The following is a 26,013-nucleotide window of genomic DNA, read 5'->3' on the forward strand; positions in this document are numbered from 1 at the left end:
TTCTACACTTCTACTTGATGTGTTTTTTGCTAATAACATTAATATAAAATAATTGTTTTTCCTAAATACATTTTTTGCAATTTTTTTCAATGTAGCGTTCGTGTCATTAACATTTGATATTTTGATCTAACTAATATTATGTTAGTATATTTTTGTCATTTGTCTAACTAATATTATGTTGAGAAGTAGGAGCGACATAGATTACAATGGAAGTTTTGTGTTTGCTTGAATGATTTGTATTTTTTTGTGTGTGTGGATTTATATCTAAAGACCCAATCACTAAGTTAGATTCATGTTTACTTTGGCTTTTAACTTATGATATTAAGTTAATAATCATTTTCACTTATGTATTTTAACCATATTTTACGTATCTCATTTTGATCAAACTAATGAATTATCCAACTTTACAGTTTACCAACAATAAGCTTTTAGAATACTGTTATGATTATACTTAACACTTAAATTAAATATTTATCAATGAAAAAAAGTAAAGAAAGGTGGGACCGGGATAACGTTGTGGAGAAGGATAACATACTCTGGCTGAGTGGGATGTGGCGGTTACGGTTGATACGAGCCATATGGCGAAAAAGGAGTTGAATTTGGAGGTGGGTATTGAGGATAACCTGAAAAGGAGATGGATATGAAAATGAACTAGGAGGTGGGCATTGTGGATAATCTGCTAGGGCTGGATATGGTGCAGCATTTTTAGGATATGGATTATAATTATTATCCATTTCTGTCTATAACACTAAATATACAATTATAGATATACATGCATATAACGGAAAAGATTCATTTGATAATTAATTGAATTGGAAAAACCACAAAAACTTTTAAATTATAACTTGATGATCATATGTGAATTTTTTTAAATTATAACTTGATGATCATATGTGAATTTTTTTAAATTATAACTTGATGATCATATGTGAATCATACATGTGAAGAAATTCATCCACATATGAATGGATTAAGATGTATTTCATATATTTATGTTTACATTTGAATAATTCTCCCATAAACCTTACCCTGCATACAATATGATATATACTACTCTTCAAACAAACCAAAATCGTGAAATCCGTCCAAGAATTAAAAAAAAAACTGATATAAAATCAACAGATAAATATAAATATATGCCTACAATATAATAAGGGAAAAGTGAGTATGAGGTTGTTATGCATCCAACTTGGATGAAAAACCCCTCACATACTAATATTTTAATAATTTAAATAAATACATGGCCCCTCATGATTTTTACCTTTTAAAAAAAGGTATGTGAGGGGTTTTTCACCCAACTTGGGTGCCTAACAGCCTCATATTCTCTTCCCCATATAATAAAGTTTGGATTTCTAATATATATTGATCTTCAAAAAAAAAGGTCAACCTTAAAAACAATCCAAGAACTTGTTGGGATTTCCAAAACAGAAAGAAACTTTAAGATAAAAGTTTGCAAATTCAAGAAACTACCTTGGAATGGAAAAAGGGAAGTACTACTTGGGTGTAATGTGATCAAGATTTGTATATACAGTAAATGATAAATATGGTATTTGTGAATATGAATTTGCGATGCTTTGGTTTTGTACAAAGATTTGGAAAAGAAACAGCCTCCTGTGGTCTACCACAAAGGCTGTAAACGTTTCACAAAGAACACAGACTCCTGTGGTGAATATAACACTCCCCAAAATGAAGGAAACAAAAGACTAGACATTAACTTGTCAATAGTTGTCATACCTAGAATAAACATGAAGTCATGAAGGTACCAAAAACAATGCCTCCGCCAATCAAGCACCCAAGTATGGTCCCGAAAGAATTTCAGAACCACCATCGTACCATGCCCACAAGACCAACCAAGAAGTACTAAACATCTGAAGAAAATTGTTGTCACAACTAAGTTTCAAATTATTCATATGACCATTCACCCAGTTGCATCCCTCTTATCCACGCTCTTGATCACGCCCACAGCAACAGTCTGCCTCACGTCCCTTACAACAAACCGACCCAATGGAGGATACTCGGAGAAAGTCTCAACCACCAGCGGCTTTATTGGAACCATCTTCACCATTCCAGCATCACCATTTTTTAAGAACTTGGGTTCCGCCTCAAGCTCCTCAAAAGTCCTCCGGTCAATCTTGGTCAAAAGTTCAGCAAACTTAACAGCAGTGTGAGAAGTATGGCAACATAGCAATGGTGCATACCCTTTTTTAATTTTACCAGGGTGGTTCATGACGATTACATGAGATGTAAAACTAGCAGCACACTTTGCAGGGTCATCCTTAGAGTTTGAAGCAACATACCCACGCTTAAGATCCTTAGCAGCAACATTCTGAACGTTGAAACCAACAAAGTCTCCTGGCAATGCCTCAGGCAGTTCTTTGTTGTGAAACTGTACAGATTTGACTTCAGTTGTCAAATCAATTGGGCCAAAAGTGACCTCCATACCTGGCTTGATCACACCAGTTGCAACACGTCCCACTGGCACAGTTCCAATGCCACCAATCTTATAGACATCAAGTACGGGAAGGCGAAGAGGCTTGTCAGATGGTCTTTTTGGCTCATTGATCTGGTTAATGGCTTCAAGTAGAGTTGGACCCGTGTACCACTGAAGGTTAGGTGACCTCTCGGTCATGTTCTCGCCCTCAAAACCAGAAATTGGGACAAACGAGATGTTATCAGAGTTATATCCAACTTTCCAAAAGAAGGGAGTCAATTGTTTGACAATATAATGGAACCTAGATTGCGAGTATTTGGGTGAAGTAGCATCCATCTGTAAAACAGCAAATAACGAAGCCAGATATCATTAATGAAATAAGCTACAACTATCTTCAGATGCATAAAAGGAAAGAAGAGAAAAAAATAGTACCTTGTTGCAGCAGCAAATCATCTGCTTGACACCAAGTGTAAATGCAAGCAAAGTGTGATCACGTGTCTGTCCAAGGGTCATTCCATATTCATAAGCAGGAAAAGTAGCGTCAATAATGAGAATCGCGCAGTCAGCCGGGGAGGTTCCAGTGATCATGTTCTTAATATAGTCACGATGCCCAGGGGCATCAGTGACAGTGCATATATAGCGAGTGGTCTCAACCTTTGACAAAGAAATGTCAATAGTGATCCCACGTTTACGCTCTTCCTTGAGCTTGTCCAACACCCAAGCATATTTGAATGAGCTTTTGTCCATCTCAGCAGCCTCTTTCTCATACCTTTCAATCACTAACTTGTCTATTTCACCGAGCTTGTAGAGCAAGTGACCTGTGGTCGTTGACTTCCCAGAATTATAGTGTCCAATGACCACAATGTTGATACGAGTCTTTTCTTCATCCATAGTTAATTTGAAATCTGACTGGCTAATGTTATGAACAAAATTCAATGTCAGATAGACGTACTTAGAAAGTATTATACAAGAGAAACTAACACTACAGCAGCAACAACAACAAAATTCCGTCAAAAGCAGAAAGACGAGTCAACTATTTAGAAACTTTCACATCAAAGTCCACGTTTCATTCTAATCCTATGTGTAGCCATTAGTCTAGTGTTACTCCTATACTCTGTAGTCCCAACCAACCCAGTACTCCAAAGTAGGGGTGTTATCGAGCCGATCCGAGCTTGATAGCTCGACGAGCTTTCAGTATGCAGGCTCGAGCTCGATTCGTTATAGTTAAAATATGGCTCGATTTCGGCTTGAAAAGCTCGAAAAAGGCTCGCGCTTGACTTGTTATGTCAATAAGTATTGCTCGAACTCAGTTCGGAACTCTAATTGCTCGAAAAGCTCGACAGAACTTGACTATTCAAGTATTACATATACAATAAATACATAATATATTGAAAGCTCGATAAGTATTTGAGTCGAGCTATGTAAAGCTCGAGCCCGACTCGATAATTATTTTGAGCTTGATTTTAGGGCTCGAGCTCGATAATAGCTCGACTCGATCGAGTCGAGCTCGAGTTACTCGAAAAAAGCTCGGCTCTATGGTAGCCCTACTCCAAAGAACCACCTCAGTTCATCCGAATCCTTGGGTCAACCCCGTATGGATTTTTCCTTCCTACTACAATCAACCAATTTGTTAACGATAGAAAACTTATACGAACAGTTTGGGAGTGTTATTGTAAACTGAAATACAAAAACAAAAAAAACAAAAAATTATTACTTTTTGTCAAACTGAGCCGCTTTAGCTTTCAGTATGGATTCTTCCTTCCTGCTACAACCAACCAATTTGTTAATGATAGAAAATTTATACCACGAACAATTTTGGGGGTGTTATTGCAAACTGAAATACAAAAACAAAAAGAAAAATTATTACTTGTTGTCAAACTGAGCCGCTTTAGCTTTCAGTATGGATTCTTCCTTCCTGCTACAATCAACCAATTTATTAATGATAGAAAAATTATACCAGGAACAATTTTGGGGAGCTGAAATACATAAACAAACAAACATTCAAAGAGAAAAATTATTACTTTTTGTCAAACTGAGCCACTTTAGCTATTAGTTCACCCGAATCCTTGGGTGAACAACCCTGTGTGGATTTTCTCTTCCTGCAACAATCAATCAACTTGTTAAACTAGGAACAATTCAGGGGTGTTATTATAAACTGAAATACAAAAACAAACAAACAAAGAGAAGAATTATTACTTTTTGTCAAAGTGAGACGCTTTAGCTTCTAGTTCACCCGAATCCTTGGATTTCCTTTTCCTCCTGCTACAATCAATCAATTTGTCAACCAGAGAAAATTATTATACGTGGAACAATTTGTTGTAAACTGGTATACAAAAACAAACAAATTATTACACTATACTTTTTGTATGCAGTCTTTCAGAAAAGAAAAATCTTTACATGCTCACTATACCATTGAGAAAACCGGATACAATTATGATCAAAGCGATTATCTATAGTCGATCAGTATCTTACTTTCGGAAAATTGTACTAATTGCATCATTAAATAAAACAGTATTTGGTGAAAAACACAGACAGCAATTTGGCCAAGGTTTTATAAGGGGAGAGGATATTTACAGTTACTACAGCTACAAAAACAAAGAAAGAGACAAATTATTACTTGTGTTGAATAGTTGGAGCCGATGAATCTTTTGTCATATGGAAATCTGGGGCAGCAGAATCAAAACCCTCGGATGGAGCAGCTGCTGCTTTTACTTCATCCATGGGAGGGGGTTTAAACCCGACGACAACTGTTATTTGAGTAATTAATTATACCTCTAACAACAACAACGATTGGTGGTGTTTGGGGGGATTCGAAAAATAATTAAATTAATAAAGGATAGGGCTTTTTTTATTTTTGATTTTGATTTTAATATAAAGATTGGGATCTCTAATTTTAAAAGAAGGAAAATTACACCATTTCGTGAAAATTATGTTTGGTAATAAAGGGGTTTTTATGAGTTTGGAGGCAAAAAAAAACCCTCTTTAAAAGTAAAGAGTTAACGAGACACGTATTATTCTGATAAACATTATATTTATTGTGTTTTGTATCATATAAAATTTAAAAATTAAAGGTCAATTTAATAAATAATTAAAAAGTTATAACATGTGAAATATGAGAAGGGATTTCTTTTTAATTTGAAGGGTCAAGTTAAATTAAATTAAAGGGTTAAGTTGGATTATGTTAAAGGGTCAAAATTCAACAATCATATATAAATTTTGACTCTTAAATTTAGTTTAAAGGTTCGGATCTCTCTAACATGACTAGCTATGTTAGGAAACTTGCGGGAATCCCTTCCCATGAACTATTGACTAAAAAAGTATTTCAAAAAATATACGTATTCAATATTCTAAAAGTATATTCCTTTAAATTTGTTTTCACTTAACTATTGGGTTATAGCCCAGTGGCCACTTTCAAGGGAAAGTCTTAGGTTCGAGTCTTGTCGAAGGCAACACTTTAGATAATCAGTGGATTATTAAGTGGTTGAGAATCACCTAGACACTAGTCTGACTGGGGGATTAGTGGGTACCAAATGGTACATAAGATCGGGAGGTTTCTATCCAATTACCTTTTTTTTACTTACATTTTTCACATTTAAATTTGTATAATGCCATCTTAAAAATGTTATAAGCAATCTGTGTATCTGACACGGGCGTAAATATAATAAAGTTAATATAAATTATGAAAAATAATAAAGATAACCTATATATCTTTAAAATAAATACTTCTTGATGGGTAATACATTTCTTATAAGAAAAAAAAAACAGATTTATACACGAACATTGAAAATTTTTCGATTGAAATATATTTTTTTTAAAAACAGATTTATACACGAACATTGAAAATTTTTCGACTAAAATATGTTTTTTCTTCACCGTCTATCTAAATATGTTTTAAAAATACCTTAAACATTTATTAAAAACATCAATTTTAGAAGGTCACGCACGGCCTGATATTCTCTAATTTCTTTATACAATTACTAACTCTAGTTTCTTTATACAATTATTAATTCTCAAACCGTTGTACACAGCTATACATTCTAATCTTAATACTTACTAGTAATACTAACTCAACTTTTACATTCATATTTCTACACACAATTTTATTGTATATATAATACTAATAAATCTGTCGTTATTCATGTTTTTTATAGGACCATGAATAAATCGATCACATCAGAAATGATAAAAAGAAAAAAAAGATAAGATGCATTTGACTTTAATGAAGACATTGACTTGAACAAAAACTAACGTTTTTTCAAAGAATGACAATTTTAAGGAGGAAAGTGAAGGTTGAAGTTGTAATTCTAATGTTTTGTTGTGTTGCAAGTTATTAAATTCTACCAAACATAATTTGCCAATGTATTTTACCATTCTGTGTAGCCATAATCCATTCCGGCCGAAGCCCACCAGCCCAGATTTCTTTTATTTTCTATAGTGGAACCATCAATCCCATGATTTAGCCCAGCAACTCACGGCCCACTTCTCGGCTATAATTCATATTCACATACGACAAAGCTGTTTTCACGTGTTGAAGTCCTAAAACTATACACTTTTTTTAATGGAATTTATTAAATAACACAAAAGTAAGAGTACAAATTACAAGATGATTGAAGACAGACAATCGCAAGTCAAGACACACTAGGTCTATTACACTAACTATTCCATATATGTAAATGGGAAAAAACTAAACATCTTTATATATATACTAAAAAACAACTGATCTAATAAATTATTAACCAATTAAAACTCTCGATTTTATCAAATTAAACATTGATGATGTCATAATTCTAATTACAATAATTTTAATTTACAATTCACGAATATACTTACGAATGGATATGTATACAAAATACAATTGATCAATAGTTATCTAATAATTAATGAATCTTTAAAATAAGCTTCTAATATCCATTCACGAATATATGGTTTCCGAAGGAATATGTATACAAAATACAATTGAGCAATAGTTATCCAAATGAAGTTTGTAAATAAGTTTGTAATATCTATTATCCGTATTAGATACAAATTCAGATCTCATTTATATTATGATGATTATGATTATTTTGTTATTAGTTTAGAATTCTAATAAATAAATTAAACTATATAAACAACGTTAATTTTATTCTAATTTTATTATTTGTATAAGTGTGTTGTTAGTTTAGGATTAGAATATAAATTTTATTTATGCGACAAAGATGCGAAGACAAAAAACACTATAACGAATATCGTCTACAAAGAAGTGTTGCAAAAAATGAAAAAAATTATATGCTTCTAATGTTCAAACTATTGCATGACTTTATTTTTAATTACATTTTTAACATCTTTCAACATTATTTTTTGACCATTTTACTTTTATTTAATAAGATTTTTTAACTTGCATATAATTTTACTTTGATAAGGTCTGTCTACATCTTAACCTTCCCCATACACCGTCGAGGTATTGGGGCTTAAAAACTCGCGGGAAGCGGCACTGAGCAGTTACTTACTTACTTTATAAATATTTATAACAAAGTAAACCCGTGTATTTGATACGAGTCTAAAATCTAGTATATCACTGTGTAAGATTGTAAGCTAGTAAATTTGGCCCCATGTTGAGGAGCTTCAAGTGGTATGTTAAAACAAATGCATTATTTAATTGTAATTGCATTGAATGTTCAAACGTTTAATTTTAAATAACTATGTGTTGACATGTTTTTTTCATATATAGAAAATTTGAATGGGACTCTTTTCAATATATTAATTAAAAACTTAAAAGAAAAGAGTGTGATAGAAACTAAATAGTGGTTACAATACATAGGTAGGAAACTCATTAAAAAAAAAACAGATCTAGAATACTTCAAGAGTCCTAAAAACAGATCTAGATTGCGATCGATGATATCCAAAAGGCTTTATGCCTTTGTTTTTTAGTGATGTACGTCTCCCAAGAAGGCCTATGTGGGATTTGAGTTTTTTTTTAATTTCTTGGTTCTATCCTTCGATCACACAGCCGCAAGCTAAAAAATTTTTGATATGTTCACTGTTATTATTAATATTATAGTTATTATTAAATGTTTTTGATTTTTATGTTTAGTGATGAATTTAAGATATTGATAAATATAAATATGTTATTAATATATTATTATTATTATCATGTACAATTTGAGTTTTAAGTGTTGATGAAGAATATTTGATTTTCAAATTGGGTTTTGTTGATAAATTTGGAATTAAGTTTTAGTATAGCAATGGAAGAAAGAAAAAGAAACATAATATCTGGGTTCATGTTAACGATGATGAATAGAGAATAGTAAGGAATTTGGTTGAAATGACAAAATTACCCTCAGAGGGGTAACGGAGCCACATTAACGGCTTTTAGTCAGAGGGGTATGTAATGTAGCAAAAAGTCACCTTCAGAGGATGTAATGATTAAAAAAAATATCGGGGTGAAATTTGATAAAGTTGTATATCCTATAGGTATGTAATGAAATTAACCCTTTCCTTTTTTTACAATTTATTTAAACAATCTCACACAATAACATAAATCTGTTTATTCGCTTGTTAATTTTTTTTTAAAACATAATGTTTAAAAACCTTCCAAAAACCAACAGACAAAAAAAAAATTGTTTATTTAAGGGTAAGACCCTAACTACATTATCAAAACATATTAAAAAAAAAAACATTATAGAAGATAAAAAGTTAGAAAACTAAAAAAATTATAAAAGAAAACAAAATGTTTCAAAAAAATAAATAAAATTCTAGCACATATTTAGTAAAAAAAAGAAAAAATCATTATAGAGGACAAAAAGTTAGAAAACTAAAAAAAAATTATAAGAAAAAAATGTTCCAAAAAAACCCAAAACACATATTCATATTTACTTTCAAAAATAACATGGGCAAAAATGTTTAAAAAACCCATAAAACAAAAAATATATTAAAGAAAAGGTATCAAAAAGTTCATAAAAAGATATATGTAGAAAATAAAAATTATAGAAAAACAAAAGGTTAAAAAGTGAAATTACATACGTATAAAAGAAAACAAAATGTTCCCGAAAAAAATAAATAATCTAACACATGTCCATGTCTATTAACCGTTCATTTGATGATTTCTTGTTAATTTTCTTAGTAACGATTAATCAATATACTTACAAAATGTGGTATTGTTCCCAGGAAAAATCTGTTATAACAATTTTTTCTAAGAAATGGCATGTTAGTTGACTTATGGTTCTAACCATAAGAGTGACATCTAAGCGAACAATATGCTAGATGTTGGAATCCGAAGGCACCCTGGAGACTAAAAGTGCGATAACATATACTGCACGCGTCCAAAAAGGTAAATGTCCAAAACCATGAGGAATTGAAATTCGATCTCTGATCTTCAAGCAAACATACTTTCCCCCAGAATCCCCCAAGAGGACCTTAGGTGATGATCATATCTTCATTTTCAGAAGCCTATGAAGTTACATTGTCACAACTTGCTGAAATGACCACCGTTGATGTCAGATTCAAGAAGTTCTATGATGACTTGGACATAAGAATTTCCGATATGTGACAATTATTAACAAACAATAAGGTATGATGTCCTCAGATTTTTAACCATACCTCTTTGACAGATTAATTTTCGCTTCGGATAAAACTATCGTTAACTAATTAAGTTACACAGAAATCTTGTGACCAGATCCCGATTAAGGAAGCTTCAATTTGAGCTTTAATGGGTTATTCATAATCACGACACAATAAAGGTCGCCAAAGTTCCAGTTATTTTGGCTCTGCAAAAACCACAACTGATCATCTAAAACAACAAACATGTCCCAATGTCAATACAGATTCAGTCACTTGGTTGTTGAATGTGGGCAACAGGATATAGTCACTCTTCATACACTCGGAAGTAAAAGAAATGGTACTATGATATAGTCTTTCACCTGTGAACTTTCAGTAAAAGTTTTTTTTTTTTACAAATTTTAGAACAACCAACTTTATTAATAAAACATCTCCTTACTAAAAGATTTAAAAGATTATAAGGCTACGTTATAATCTTATCATCTTTTACAGAGTACACCTTCACTGGAAGAGTTGAATGGCCATATCTGAATCAGCATAACATGAACTGCTTACTGTAAGTTCTGGCAATGATATAGAAACATATCTACTTTTAACTACATTCGGCTTTAGATTAAGTTATAAGTGTACACTAGATGTAGAACCCGTGTAAAAACACAGGATATGTTTGGAAATATAACCTTAATAAACAACTTAAAATATGTCTTTAAAAAAATAGTTGTCTTAATTATATACAGCCTTATAACCACGGGTTGACAATAGGAAATTTATACAATTAGTCGTATTGAGCCAAAATTTATACAATTAGCCGTATTTAGTCGTAATATTCGTGCTACAGGTTTTTGATAAAACTAAAGCAAAATTTATGATGCAAAATTTCTCATAGTTTATTTCTTGCTCTTGGCGAATAGCGGCATCTCCAGCCTTGGGCTGCACAAGCAAGAAAACCATAAAAAATAAATAAATTGGAAGTTAACCATTAGGTTATTTATAGAATAACTTCTTTTACATATGATGGCCATTGATCCCGTGTGCAAATAATACGAATTTAAAATACAAAGTTTGGTTAAAAACGGGTCAAATTTTAGGATTTCATAAGAATGCCAGGAACTATATAAAATACTTAAAACAATGTATGCAAGCAACTTGGTTACACTGTATAATTACGCATTTTATTAATGGCTAATTGAATATGAAATTTTATTTTAAAAAAAGGGGTACAATTCTAGCATTACTTTGTCTCCAGCAATGACTTCGATCACAAGTAACAAGCAATAAAAGGGAACCTAACTCTTTAGTTCCTCATTCTGTACATCTAAGTTCTAACTCTACCATCTTCAAACATTCAAAACAACATTACTTACTTAGTTATGACTTGTGACAACAATGCAAATTAATCATATTGAGTCAGTAACTTTTAGCTTTCTACTCCTATATACATCAAGTCATCACCAGGAAAAATCAAGTCCTAAAGTGTCTCCATATCATGTTAGTTGCATCATCTTCTTTAGAGGGTACTAATATTTATAATGATGTGTGATTTCCTTAAGCCGCCTCTACAATTTGAGTCACCTATCTTTGAATATTTTTCTGCGGTATCCAAGTTTTGAGCCACCTATCTTTGAGCCTGAACACTTTTTTTAGCTATTAAAACTTGACTCACAACTTGCCTTACCAATTACTATCATAACGGTTAATAACCATACTTCTTAACATAGAAGTGACAATTACTATCATACGTGTTAAAAGGGGGTTTGCACAAAACAACATTACACTTCAAAAAACCGAAACTTTAATGTGACAGGCGTCACTGGTTTCAAACCGTGGGCATATGAAACAAACACCTTGTTTGGAACTAACCTTGCTGCTTTCATATTTGTTAACATCTCTTCAGCATTCTCACAATTTCCATCTACTGAATAAGCATTAAGCAAAGAACAATAGAGAAAAACATTACGAAGATGGCCTCAATCTTAACTTAGTTAAAATAACTCTCAAAAAAATCTACAATCATTTCATCCTGTTAATAAGATTATTATATAAAGAGTATAACTTTTCTAATCAAATTTGACAAAATTAATATTTAAAACAATTATAAAAATTGGACAAAAACGTGATTCGGGTGAAACAAACACGACCTCAGTACAAAAACTTCACCCCTTTTTAACCTCAACCAGTTACCTAACATTCCTAACATGTTCAATTTGCCACATCTAAGTATCTCGATGTAAAAACAACAACAAAGCACTCTTACCTCTTCTTTTTTCATTTCCCAGTCTTCGAAATCGGCCCGAGCACATTTTGTGGCCAGAAGGCATGCAGTACATAAAAAAGAAGAGGGGGTTGGGGGGGGGGGGGGGGGGGGGGGGTGTTTGGGTATGGATGGTACAATTTTTATACACGCTAAAGACACCCCAAAGAACCTTTGCGTAAAAACCATCAACCAACCTGTTAACATGTCAAAAATCATTAATTTTAGCCCATCAAACTGACTATTTTTCTACTTACCAAATGCTTTGTAGTGCAATCCAATTATCATTGAGCCCTTATATGCAATTTTAATCAGCAAGCTTTCCTGGAAGAGAATACACCTTCAGAACACTCTTTTGTCTCTGCAAAAACATGAATGCATCTTACTTTATCATAGAACAACATATAAGTGATATTTGATAACCATGAAGATGCTATTTTTTGACCAAGAGTATAAGTAAAATGTCGAATTCTCATTTACCACAAGTAATAAAATTATAGATTTAAGTGAGAAACAAAATCGGCATTTGTGTAGTGTACCTCATATGCTTTCATCGAAAGACCAGCTGTAGTAATCCCCTTTTCCAGCAAACAAACAAAAAAAAGTAATCAATTAAAACTAAGAGTAGTCTATGCTAATGGTTTCAAAGCTAAACCGAATATGCTAATGGTCTCAAAACTAAGAGGAATCCCCTATCCTTCAATATTATCATTATTTGTAATCTATGATAATGTTTTCCAAACTAAACAGAAAGTAATAATAGATCACCCAAATATACCCTCGAAAAAATCATTTGCAGGAATAAGTTCATACGCACAAAGAAAAGCTACCTCTTATTTGGCAAAGCGTTTTACTTGGCAGAATGTTTTAGTATTATATTAGAGTAGCTAATTGATTACCTTGACAAAGGTATTCTCATTTTCACTAAATGTACAAACATACCAAATCTATAGTTTGGAATAAATACCATCAAAGTTATAGTTTGGTATCGATTATATAGTAACCATGTTGCCAAAACATGTAACCTCCAACACACCAATTGGACTTTTTGGCAATGATGTCAATCTGCCCCTGAAGCTAGTTGTAGAATCACCACTTAACTCTTTCAACAAATTTACGCATAGACTTGAGTTTAAATGTAATACTTTTGAGTTTCAATGTAAAACTAAACATGCAACTACCATATATGAAGGACTGAAGCAATTGGAATGACAGGGTAAATGGTTACTTTGTTGAAATATAAATCCAAAAATATTATTTGTCAACACCTTAAGAAATCTAAGTTGTTTTCAACTTTTTATCCAGTATTGTCGCAGCAGAATGGACCTGCAAGGAAAATCAGATACACGTGATTGGCTTAAAACATGAACTAGCAACCATGAAGACATAAATCATCAATCTTTTTCAATATATAACACACAATAGCCATGAAGAGAAAATGCAACCATCAACCAAATGGGCCATTTTATACATGCTCAATGAGTAACATTGTGAGGTCTAAAGAGGACAATAATGGTTGTAATACATATCAAACCCAATTTCATAAAATTATTTCCATAAAAATATTTATCAGCACAAAAAAAAAAGAAGGAACCACCGAGTTAGCTACAATCGAAGATGTACCTTATGCAGTTATGCATCCTATCTTGTAGCATCAACCCTAACGTTTTCAAATTCGCAAGGTATCCTATCTCATCATCTTCAACATAAAATCCCCAACAGTTCTACAATGCGTTTTTTACCTACATAACAAAATAGACTCATATCACAATGTACATATATATAATATACATATACATATAAACAAAATAATTCGCAAGTAAATATCAAACAGTAAACATGATTTGCAATACTAATTGCCAGATCTTTAAACTACAAAGTTCACCATTCCTATAATTAATCTTCTCTATTATCTTTAAGAGTAAAGTTAAAATCCATCATCCTAATCAAGATCTACTTTTTGAGTATAATAACTTACTGAATCTCAAATTTAGCGTCCATATAGCCTTCTTCATGAAGCGGTTCTTGAGTTTAACAAATTACGATCCTTTGATCTATGGTCTATAGCAGCTTCTTCAAGCCAGATTCTTGAAAAGATGAATTTAACGAATTGGAAGATTGTACTATATCTGCTGAAATCTGCAAAAAGTATGATATATACATTAAGGAAGATGCAAACAATTTTAATTAAAACCATTTTAATTAATTCCTCACATAGATTGTACTATATCGGATAAACCATTTTAATTAAACAAAAAGTGTGCCTCACGTACCTCACAAAGTCACAATAAACCGACCCAATGGAGGATACTCAGAGAAAGTCTCAACCATCAGCGGCTTTATTGGAACCATCTTCACCATTCCAGAGTCACCATTTTTCAAGAACTAGGGGTTCCGACTCAAGCTCCTCAAAAGTCCTCCGGTGAATCTTGGTAAACAGTTCAGCAAACTTAACAGCAATGTGAGAAGTATGGCAACATAGCAATGGTGCTACCCTTTTTTAATTTGACCCGGGTGATTCATGACGATGAGGTGAGATGTAAAACTAGCAGTACCCTTTGCAGGGTCATCCTTAGAGTTTGAAGCAACATACCCATGCTTAATATCCTTCGTGGCAACATTCTGAACATTGAAACCAAAAAAGTCTCCTGACAATGCCTCAGGCAGTGTTTTGTTGTGCGCCTGTACAGATTTGACTTCAGTTGTCAAACCAAATGGGCCAAAAGTGACCTCCATACCTGGCTTGATAACACCAGTGGCAATACGTCCCACTGGCACAGTTCCAATCCAACCAATCTTATAGACATCATGAAGGGGAAGGCAGAGAGGCTTGTCAGATGGTCTTTTTGGCTCATTGATCTGGTCAATGGCTTCAAGTAGAGTTGGACCAGTGTACCATTGAAAGTTAGGTGACCTCTCAGTCATGTTCTCGCTCTCAAAACCAGAAATTGGGACAAACAAGATGTTATCAGCGTCGTATCCAACCTTCCAAAAGTAAAGAGTCAATTTTTCACAATTATATTAAATCTAGTTTTTGAGTATTTGGGTATGGTAGCATCCATCTGTAAAAGAGAAAAATAACAGAGTCAGTGCTCATTAATGAAATCAACTACAACTATCCTCAAATGCATAAAAGGAACGAAGAAAAAAACAAGTACCTTGTTGCAGCAGCAAATGATTTGCTTGACACCAAGTGTAAATGCAAGCATAATGTGTTCACGAGTCTGTCCAATGGTCATTCCATATTCAAAAGCAGGTAAGGTCGCATCAATGATGAGAACGGTACAGTCAGCCAGGGAGGTTCTAGTGATCATGTTCTTGATATAGTCACGATGCTCAGCATCAGTGAAGTGCAGACATAGCGAGTGGTCTCAAACTTTGACAAAAAAAAAAGTCAATAGTGATCCCAGGTTTCTTTCAATCACATCCTCTTTTACTTCACCAAGCTTGTAGAGCAAGTGACCTGTGGTTGACTTCCCAGAATTATAGTGTCCAATGACCACAACATTGATAAAAATTCCATAAACACGAAGATGATCCAAGTGATCTCCAGCTTTTGCAAGCTGATGAAAAATTAGCCCGATCACGATAGTTCAAATGAGTGAAAAGCTGAATTACAGTATCATTGGGCAATCTAGTCCAATCAACAAATCCATCTGCATTCAGTTTCCAATATCTGCATCCTCGGTTTCAAGTTGATTTGGCAAATCCAACTTTTGGGTTCCTTGCGTACACTTTCTTCGAACTCTACGATTCATCTCACAAATCCCAACAGAACCAATCATCAAACACACTCTAAACTAAACTAAAAAAACAACCAAACACACTAAAGATTCAAACTTTTCATCCCAAAAAACTATCTTTTTTATTAACAACAAAAAAACTTCAAACAAATCCCCTATAGATCAAGAATTACACCCCTAAACGATCCTCAAAATCATGACTAATTCACATAAATAAAAAAAAGCACTCAATTACAAACATTAATGAATCTTAACGCCCAATTCTAATAAGCATAAATAATTAACCTTTCAACTTAACTCAAGAACCCTAGAATAATAAAAAATAACTTAAATCAAAAAGGGGCAAAACAAACACATCAAAATCCCCAAATCAATATTGCAATAAAAAAATCCAATTAAAAATACTTGCAAACCTGATGAGGTTTTTTATATCTAAAAACCTCTAATTGGCAACACCCATCAAGAAAATATAATTGCCAAATGTAAATTTCAAGAAAGCTGATAGATGGTGAGAGGTTTTAGAGAGAGAAACAAGAACGGTGGTCTAGAGCGAGAAGGGGGACAAATGTGAGAAAGAAACAAAAGTATATTGTATTTAATATTCATACATAATATTGTATGTTGTATGTATATGTGAGAATAAGACACAAAAACCCAAAACAACACAATGGGCTTGTGTTTATTTAATACTCAATTATTACCACCTAAATCGAAACATATATGCTTTATTCATGCATTTAATGGTCTCTACCAATAATATTGTTTGCAGTCAACACATATCTATAGCACCACCTAGTCTTTGTTATCCTCTTGCTCTTTTCTCCCATCTGCAAATTCTTGAATCTTCCAGGAACTGTACTCCTACCTTCTCCTCCCCATCTTCCTCTTTTTTCCAATCTTCGATTTGTTGACACTTCCACCAACTGCACTATCTCTGCCCTCTTTAACTCCGTAGAAAAAAGTAGCTTTACCCTCTTGATCAAAATCTTCTGCCATATACAGACACTTCAATGAGAGTAATTTCTCACATGCAATGTCACATTCCTTATGATACTTCCATAGAAGTTCGATACATTTCTTCTTCCATAGTTCTTTATTCTCTTCTAGCATCAACTCTTTCTTACCGTATGACTTTCTACTCAGTTTGGTATAATGTCGCCACTTGTCGAAATGAGCGTCTGCAAGCTCCTTTAGCATATCTTTTACTTTTCCGCTCTTTTCAAGGACTTTTTCAAACTTCGATGCGACCCACCTATTCCGCAATGATTCGGATATCAATGATACTAACAGTTGTACATCTGTTTGAAGCTTCAGATCTTCAGCCTCACTCTCCTGTGGAATTTCAAGCTTGGCATACACGTTGTTGAATGCATCAATCACACTCTTACGGTCAAGGTTATTCATTCTCTCCCAAAGTGGTTTTGAATACCTCAACTCAAAGTTTTCACCTAGTGGTACAGAACCATAGATAACTTGCACCCTCCCTTGGACAGTTGCCTTCTTCTTCTTCTTCTTCCGGCTTTTTTTACCTGCCTTCTTAGGAGTACTCTGTTTAAGCTCTTGTTTTTGTTTCTCCTTATTATACAACTCCCTTGGAGCACAAAACTCCTTACCCCCGTGAAGATTCCTCGAGATAGCGTGTATATAGGCGTTATCATTCCTACAATAAAACTGTAGATGCTTCTTCTCTATTGCAAGTTGCATTATGGTGACCTCCTGAGCCTTGAGCAACCTTTCGGTATCTGGTTTTTGGAACCTAGATTTCCTAACTTCCATGTAGCCCGGTCTAACGAACTTTTTTCTAAACTCACTTCCCTTATCCAACTGGTAAACAACAGTTTTGCTCCTCTTATAGTTATAGTCCTCCATTACTTTCCTTCACAAATCAAAAAAACAGGAATTATTATTACATACAATCAGTACATAGCATCTAAGTTAAAGTGCAACAAAAGGATCATAATAAGATTAAATAAATCCCCCTAACTTATAATCAATTTCACGATTAACACTCGTAACTTTCGAACAACAAACACTAATAATGTAAGTATGAATTAAGTGAAATTCATATAAAAAGTGACTTAATATAAGTAACGGCAAGTGAATAAAAGTTACCGACGGCTAAAACTCATAAATAAGTATGAATTTATTCACATTTGTTTGAAAATTTTTGACTTATTCAACTATAAATTGCTAACCGATCGATTCGCAATCAAAAACACATCCGATTAACTTTCGGAATCAAAATTCGAACAACAAACACTAATAATGTAAGTATGAATTAAGTGAAATTCATATAAAAAGTGACTTAACATAAGTAACGGCAAGTGAACTGTAATTTGATCGGATATAAGTTACTGACGGCTAAAACTCATAAATAAGTATGAATTTATTCACATTTATTTAAAAAAAAATTACTTATTCAAATAACTAGCTAATCGATCGATTCGCAATCAAAATCACATCGGATTAACTTTCGGAATTGAAATTCGAACAACAAACACTAATAATGTAAGTATGAATTAAGTGAAATTCATATATAATATGTTCGAAATCGGTTACGATACGCTTAAGTATAAAATCGAGCGGATATTATATGATCGATTCTCAATGAAAATCACATCGATAAGTATAAGTTTATTCACATTTGTTAAAAAAAAAAAAAGTGACCTCATCAAATATAACTGAAATGAAGCTAATCGTATAAAATTTGATCGATTCAAAATGAAAATCACATCCGATTTCCGATAATTAACCGATTTCGAACAACATATAACTATTTCAATTTGAAAGCGTTATTAGTTTCAGCAACGCACCAGAATTTTCACGGAATCAGGCCGGAGAATTTCCTTCTCAGTGATGATAGATAGTATGAGTTTGAGAGAGAGAGAGAGAGAGGAAAAGAAAGTGTGTGTGGAGAAGTGAGAGAAAATGAAACACGCAGTTTGTGCGTGAAGAAGCGGTTATGAAAATGAGCGGGAAGCAATTCTCTTTAAAATAGGATTTAGGAGAGGTTGGAGGAGGGATCGAACTTAAGTCGGTCACACCAAACTAAAGAATAGATGATGTCATAAATAGATATAATTAAAAAAAACAAAAAACAAAATAAGGTATAAAAATCTAATAAGGTGGGAGTTCTCTTAACTTGAAATCATTAAAATAGAGCATTGATCGACAACTTCAATTAAGAACTCTTTAATATAATTTAAATGTGATATTATTTTATCAGAAAAAAGTCATGTTTTTGCAATATTCATCAACTATAATTTTAAACATGAAAGGAAAAAAAAACACATTAATCTAAACATAATAGATTGTGTCACATAAATAAATAAAAGTTAAACTATAGAATATACGATTAATTACTCCCTGAACTTTCTAAAACCATTAATAGGATTTTGATGCATAGTTTTCTAATATATTAAGTGCCTTTAATTTTATAGTTGAAAGATGATGGTAATCGCGGCGGTTGTTGTGGACTTGTGGCGGCGACGGTGTGGTGGTGGATGAGACTGTTGGTCGTGGAGGTGTCGAGTAGTGTTGATAATTGATGTAAAAGGTTAAGAATATTATAAAAGATAAAAGATTGATGGTATAACCTAATCATTAATATAATGTGTGTGGAAATATTTTAAGGATGCTAAACGAAAATATTATATATTTTTCAACCCTTCTAAAAATAAATTTTCTTTTTTATAAAATATTGCTGATATACTTGTAAACTTATAAAGTTATAATTCTAATTTGCAAACCTTCATGCTATATATTTTAATTTTTTTTAATAATAAATAAACTAATAGACGCATCATAAATATAAAGATTCTATAAAATATCATGATTGGATTAGTGGTAAATAATCGGTGCTCTGGAGAGAGGTCATGAATTTTATCTCATGTAAAGGTTGAAGGACATAGACGGAACTATTAAGGGGCAAGGGGGGTTCTGACCCCTCCAAAACTTTGAGCCATTAATGTAAATATTGTGGGTATAAAACAAAATGTTTACAAATGACCCTTGCATTTCTCCAAAACTCAAAGAAAGAAATTGAGGAGCAGAGTAACTAGCTGTGGAAATAACAATCTACTCTAATTGTTATCACTAAAATTTAATACATCACCTGCATCCATTTGTCTTCAAATCATATAAGCATTATAAGAGTTCATACTTATCTTCTTTTTTTACTTATACTACTAGTATTTATTTTTTATTGTTACCATTACTGTTATTCTTTTATTTATATATCTCAATTGAAAAGCAAATTTGTTTATCGTTTTATTTGGATTTGAGATTTGATTCTTTTGGTTTACGGTTTCTAATAATTTTTTCATATATGTGATTTATTTTTGTCCAAATAAATTACTATATCTATGTAGTTCGTTGCATCCTTCCTTCATTCATTTGATTTATTGATGTAGATTTTTATTACGTACTTTACACAATAGAAGAGCAGCTTTGGTGTGACATCAATATACGTGTATTTTTTAGTTTATAAAGCTAGTATAAATTGACCCCCCCAAATAAATTTTCAAGTTCTGCCATTGTTGAAGGATCTTTTCAACCATTTAGATTGAAAATAAAAGCAGTCTTTTTACTTAGGTAAAAATAAAGCTTGCCTATATATATATATATATATATAATAACCTCCTTCGTACATAAGCTCAAAATTCACAAAAAGTGACACTAAGTAGTTTTTTTCTTTCTTTATATAAAATTATATATCTATAATATAATTAAAAGATGGGGTTAGGGGTACACTTAATACCCCTAATCCACATCCTTGAGTCTAGTCCTCTATTCTTATTAATTCTCTGATTTTTTAATATTAATCTAAATTAATTTTACACTTTTTGGTTCTACATCACTAATTTACACTTTAACCCCAATCTAAAATAATTAACTTACACTTTTTGATTTTTTATCACCAATTTACACTTAACCCAATTTAAAAATAATTAATTATACTTTTATATAGTTTACACTTTTAGAATATAAAAAACTATAAATTTTTTATTTAACTTGAGTTGAAAAAAAGGGGGTAAACTGAAATCAATATTTATATGGGGTTATTTTCGTATGTTTCTTTTTTGGGCAGATAATTTTTGGAGTATTTTGACCGATGGGATGGCTATTCAGTTAGCAAATTTCAAAGTTGATTTTGGTATATATATTTAAGGGTTATTTACTGAAATGGTACCTGGACTATCCACCATATTACTGATTTCATACCTATAACTTTAAAATTACTCTCATCATACCCCAACTTATCAATTCTTCACACGGACGATACCTGACCTGACGGGCGTCAGTTTGACCGTTAAGTTGGGGTATGACTACGGTAAATTTTAAAGTTTTAGGTATGAAACCGGTAATATAGTGGATAGTCCAGGTGTCATTTATGTAATTAACAATTATTATTATTATTATTATTATTATTATTATATTATTATTATAATTTCTTGTAAATCCTATTAATTTCTAATGAAAGTGATGTTTTTACTATTATTATTATTATTACTATTATTATTATTATTATTATTATTATTATTATTATTATTATTATGATGGTTGTTGTTGTTGTTGTTGTTTTAATTACACAAAGTATTATTTAGGAATAAATAATTTTAAAAAGTACATTGATATATTTTTGTAAATATATACTTTTATTTTATAAAAAAATACTTTATTTTTATAAAAAATATTGTAAATATTTAGTTTTTTTTTGTTAAAAACTATTAATCAATCAAATTATAGATCCATGATGATATTATTTATTTCATATTTATTTATTTTTTATTTTAAAAAAATAAGTAAATCGGAAGCAGTATATTGATTTCATGTAAAGCATTGATAAATGAACGTGAAGTCTTGAATGGATACCACCACATGAAGTTGATTAAATCTGTTTTGAGCTAATTCAAACCTTACATAGTAGTTGTACAGGTACTAATGCAATACAAGAAATTATGATATTCTTTCCGGTTCACCCTTTAAAAAAGAAGATTGACAAATATTTTTTATAAAAATAAAAACTTTGTACTAAAAATGATCTTTTAGAAAAGAAAATATTATTTTCTAATTTTTTTTTATAAATAATAGTTTTTGAAATATTAAAGTTTTTAGTAAAAAAAATAAATATTTATAATAATTTTTTTATAAAAATAAAGTATTCTTTTATAAAATAAATATAAATATTTAAAAAAAATATAAATGTACTTTGTGTAATTACAAAAAACAACAACAACAACAACAACAACAATAATAATAATAATAATAATTACATAAATGATATCTGGACTATCCACCATATTACTGGTTTCATACCTAAAACTTTAAAATTTACGCTAGTCATACCCCAACTTAACGGCCAAACTAACGCCCGTCAAGTCAGGTATCGTCCGAGTGAAAAATTGATAAGTTGGGGTATGATGAGAGTAGTTTTAAGGTTATAGGTATGAAACCAGTAATATGGTGGATAGTCCAGGTGTCATTTATGTAATTAACAATTATTATTATTATTATTATTATTATTATTATTATTATTATTATTATTATTATATTATTATTATTAAAATTTCTTGTAAATCCTATTAATTTCTAATGAAAGTGATGTTTTTACTATTATTATTATTATTATTATTATTATTATTATTATTATTATTATTATTATTATGGTTGTTGTTGTTGTTGTTTTAATTACACAAAGTATTATTTAGGAATAAATAATTTTAAAAAGTACATTGATATTTTTTTGTAAATATATACTTTTATTTTATAAAAAAATACTTTATTTTTATAAAAAATATTGTAAATATTTAGTTTTTTTTATTAAAAACTATTAATCAATCAAATTATAGATCCATGATGATATTATTTATTTCATATTTATTTATTTTTTATTTAAAAAAAATAAGTAAATCGGAAGCAGTACATTAATTTCATGTAAAGCATTGATAAATGAACGTGAAGTCTTGAATGGATACCACCACATGGAGTTGATTAAATATGTTTTGAGCTGATTCAAACCTTACATAGTAGTTGTACAGGTACTAATGCAATACAAGAAATTATGATATTCTTTCCGGTTCACCCTTTAAAAAAGAAGATTGACAAATATTTTTTATAAAAATAAAAACTTTGTACTAAAAATGATCTTTTAGAAAAGAAAATATTATTTTATTAAAATTTTTTTTTTATAAATAATAGTTTTTGAAATATTAAAGTTTTTAGTAAAAAAAATAAATATTTATAATAATTTTTTTATAAAAATAAAGAATTCTTTTATAAAATAAATATAAATATTTAAAAAAAATATAAATGTACTTTGTGTAATTAAAAAAAAAAAAAAAAACCAACAACAACAACAACAACAACAATAATAATAATAATAATAATAATAATAATTACATAAATGATATTTGGACTATCCACCATATTACTGGTTTCATACCTAAAACTTTAAAATTTACGGTAGTCATACTCCAACTTAACGGCCAAACTGACGCCCGTCAAGTCAGGTATCGTCCGAGTGAAAAATTGATAAGTTGGGGTATGATGAGAGTAATTTTAAGGTTATAGGTATGAAACTAGTAATATGGTGGATAGTCCAGGTACCATTTTAGTAAATAACCCTATATTTAATATATTTGAATTCTAATTTTTTAGCTTTTATTAATATATTTTGAGACTACCCGTTTATTGGACGGGTCTTATATACATGTTAATAAAAGATGAGGAATGATAGGATATGGAGCCTGTTCGTTTCTTTTAGTTCATTTATCTAAATCTAATTGAGATTGAGTAAGATCAACTGATCAAAGGGGTTTTGTACAGCTGTACAAGTTATAAACGTATGTTAGCATGGGCTAGTTGGCAAGGACCACAAACCGTAGTCCCCACTCCCTCCGCCTCTGTTAGTTACGAGTACTATTTAATCGCTATGTATGCACACACAAATGGGTTTCTTTCAGATGATTTTTTTACTGCTAATTTTACTTCTACTACTATTAACAAATTAATATGACTCTTTTACCCTTATTACTAAATTTATTAATATACGCACTCAAATATTGAGTCCAAATCTTTGAATGAATCAAATTCAATTAATAAATGGCAACATACAACTTCACTGTGATCACCAAAATCTTGAAATTAACCACGACTTCTTTATTGTCAAACAAATACTTTCTGCTTCTTTTTCTTTTGTTTTTTATAAAAGTAAAAAATATTGTCAAACAAACACCACCTCCCAAACACTAAGGCCGCTACTTATAGGGCTTCTAGCCCGCGTCTTCTACGCTTTCGACGCAGCCAAGGCTTAAGACGCAATAGACACAGCGGCGTCTAGGGACGCGTCTGGAAGGTTACTTCTAAATTTAGACGCAGCCATTCTTGTTTTTATATAAACCTTCTCTTCTTTTTCTTTTATATATGTGTGATATAATAATAGATGAATAGTGTTAGAAGTCGGAAAGAAATGAGGGTTATAAGGAGGGGTGCATCTTGGGGGTGTCTAGAAGAGAGAGAAACTGATGAATAGTATTAGACGTGAGTTAGAAGTGAGTTCCTATAAGGATAGGCCTAATGATACTGAATACAACTCGCGTGTAAGTTGCCTGATATATCTTTCACATACACACAAATACTTTATCCCCCCAGTTTTATTGAAATCAAATTCACCACATCTTTTTACACTTTGTACCAAGAATCTCGTCCACAAAAAATCAATTTAAGCAAACTTGACCCCAATTTACAGTTACGCTTCATCTCTCTAACTAATCCTCTACTACTTGATGATTAATGGATTTTATTTGAAGACAATGCATGTTGATTAATGATTTTAATCTTCATGTACTACCTCTTATATAGGAGATAAATAATTACGATGGTAAGAAACTTATTTTATGTCAAGTGTTTTTCTGTGGTTATAGAAGACGACAAGGATTTAAAGTGAAATTGTTCATGAACCATTTGATGACGTACCATCATATAGGCTCCGGACTCTCCGACAATGACAGTTCGGAGACTGAAACGAGACTAGCAACAGGCTTCGAACCCTACGACAGCCTAGCCGACAAACAGTACGATGAATCACGTGCACTGGCACGCACGACTCGTGCTCGCGTCTCCAAGCCAACGATTTCCACAACGATAACGACCTCCTGTCGGAGGTTGTCCTTAAGTCGACCGTTAGGCCCAACTTCTAGACATTTCGGCCCATCTCATGAAACCCTTCGTGGGAGGCTTATAAATACCCCCTCACAACAACTTTGAGAGGGCAATGCATTCATACCCACACTTAGCATATTTACTCCAACACTTGGTGGCGTGAGGCTAATCCTTCACACCATTAGGGAACCGCCAGCAAGTACAAAACCCTCTATTTTCACCCTCCAACCACTTATTATCATTCTCTCACACAAGATTAACCCCTTATTAATTAAAGAGTAACATTACCCTTAAACACAATTACTTATGGAATTTGATTCATTTAAAGATAGTTCAAAATTTGAGATTTTGACTGTAGTAAATTATTAATAAAGGTAAAAATGTAGAAAAAAATAAAAATTGTTTGTAGTAGGAGAAGTAACATTAACACTATATTTTCGAGTTTTTATTAAAGGAAAAGAAAAGAGAAGATTGGATAGGAGAAGAAAGGATAAAAAATTATATTTATAAATTGCATTCTTGAGTTTTATCATTTAAAAGAAAAGAAAGTGAATAAAAGGACTTAAAGACATTCTTGTGTTAAAAGAGAATGATAAGAAATGATAAAAATATGTAATATTACATTTATAGCCCCATAGTTATTATAGTTCATATAAAAGTTTGAAGGGTATATTGATAAATTTATAACTTATCCTTCCAAATCATGCCAAATATGGAAGGAAAGTTTTTAGCTTTAAAATCCCTCACTTTTCCTTTCCATCAGTTTCCTTTCTTTTAATAAAAAAACTCAAGAATGCAAAAACATAGATTTTCCTCTCCTTTCCTTTTTTATCCCATAAAATTAAAACTCAAAAATGCACTCTAATAGTAGAAAAATCTCCATGTATGATAGA

At 31.5% G+C, this 26,013-nt stretch overlaps 1 protein-coding gene and 1 pseudogene across 11 annotated transcripts in view; both read right to left on the minus strand.

Moving 5' to 3' along the window:
- Positions 1–1,526: 1,526 nt before the first annotated feature.
- The window catches only part of LOC122599226 (elongation factor 1-alpha-like), a 66,715-nt gene continuing 42,228 nt past the window's right edge, over positions 1,527–26,013 (minus strand). For 3 of the 11 annotated variants that reach the window (XM_043771700.1, XM_043771702.1, XM_043771699.1), the window contains exons 5-8: positions 4,299–4,346; positions 4,146–4,196; positions 2,864–3,344; positions 1,527–2,767 (exon numbers count right to left, since the gene is read on the minus strand). In XM_043771700.1, coding sequence (XP_043627635.1) covers positions 1,919–2,767; positions 2,864–3,344; positions 4,146–4,196; positions 4,299–4,346 — 1,429 coding nt within the window. In that variant the 3' untranslated portion in view covers positions 1,527–1,918. Of the gene's footprint in view, positions 2,768–2,863; positions 3,345–4,145; positions 4,197–4,298; positions 4,350–4,452; positions 4,531–4,627; positions 4,694–5,048; positions 5,248–26,013 lie in introns of those variants that run through there. The other 8 variants (XM_043771694.1, XM_043771698.1, XM_043771697.1 and 5 more) reach the window with 8 other exon arrangements.
- On the minus strand, positions 10,670–15,791 carry LOC122599230 (annotated as a pseudogene).

This window comes from Erigeron canadensis, chromosome 5 (assembly GCF_010389155.1).
Source record: "Erigeron canadensis isolate Cc75 chromosome 5, C_canadensis_v1, whole genome shotgun sequence".
NCBI classification, from domain to species: Eukaryota; Viridiplantae; Streptophyta; class Magnoliopsida; order Asterales; family Asteraceae; genus Erigeron; species Erigeron canadensis.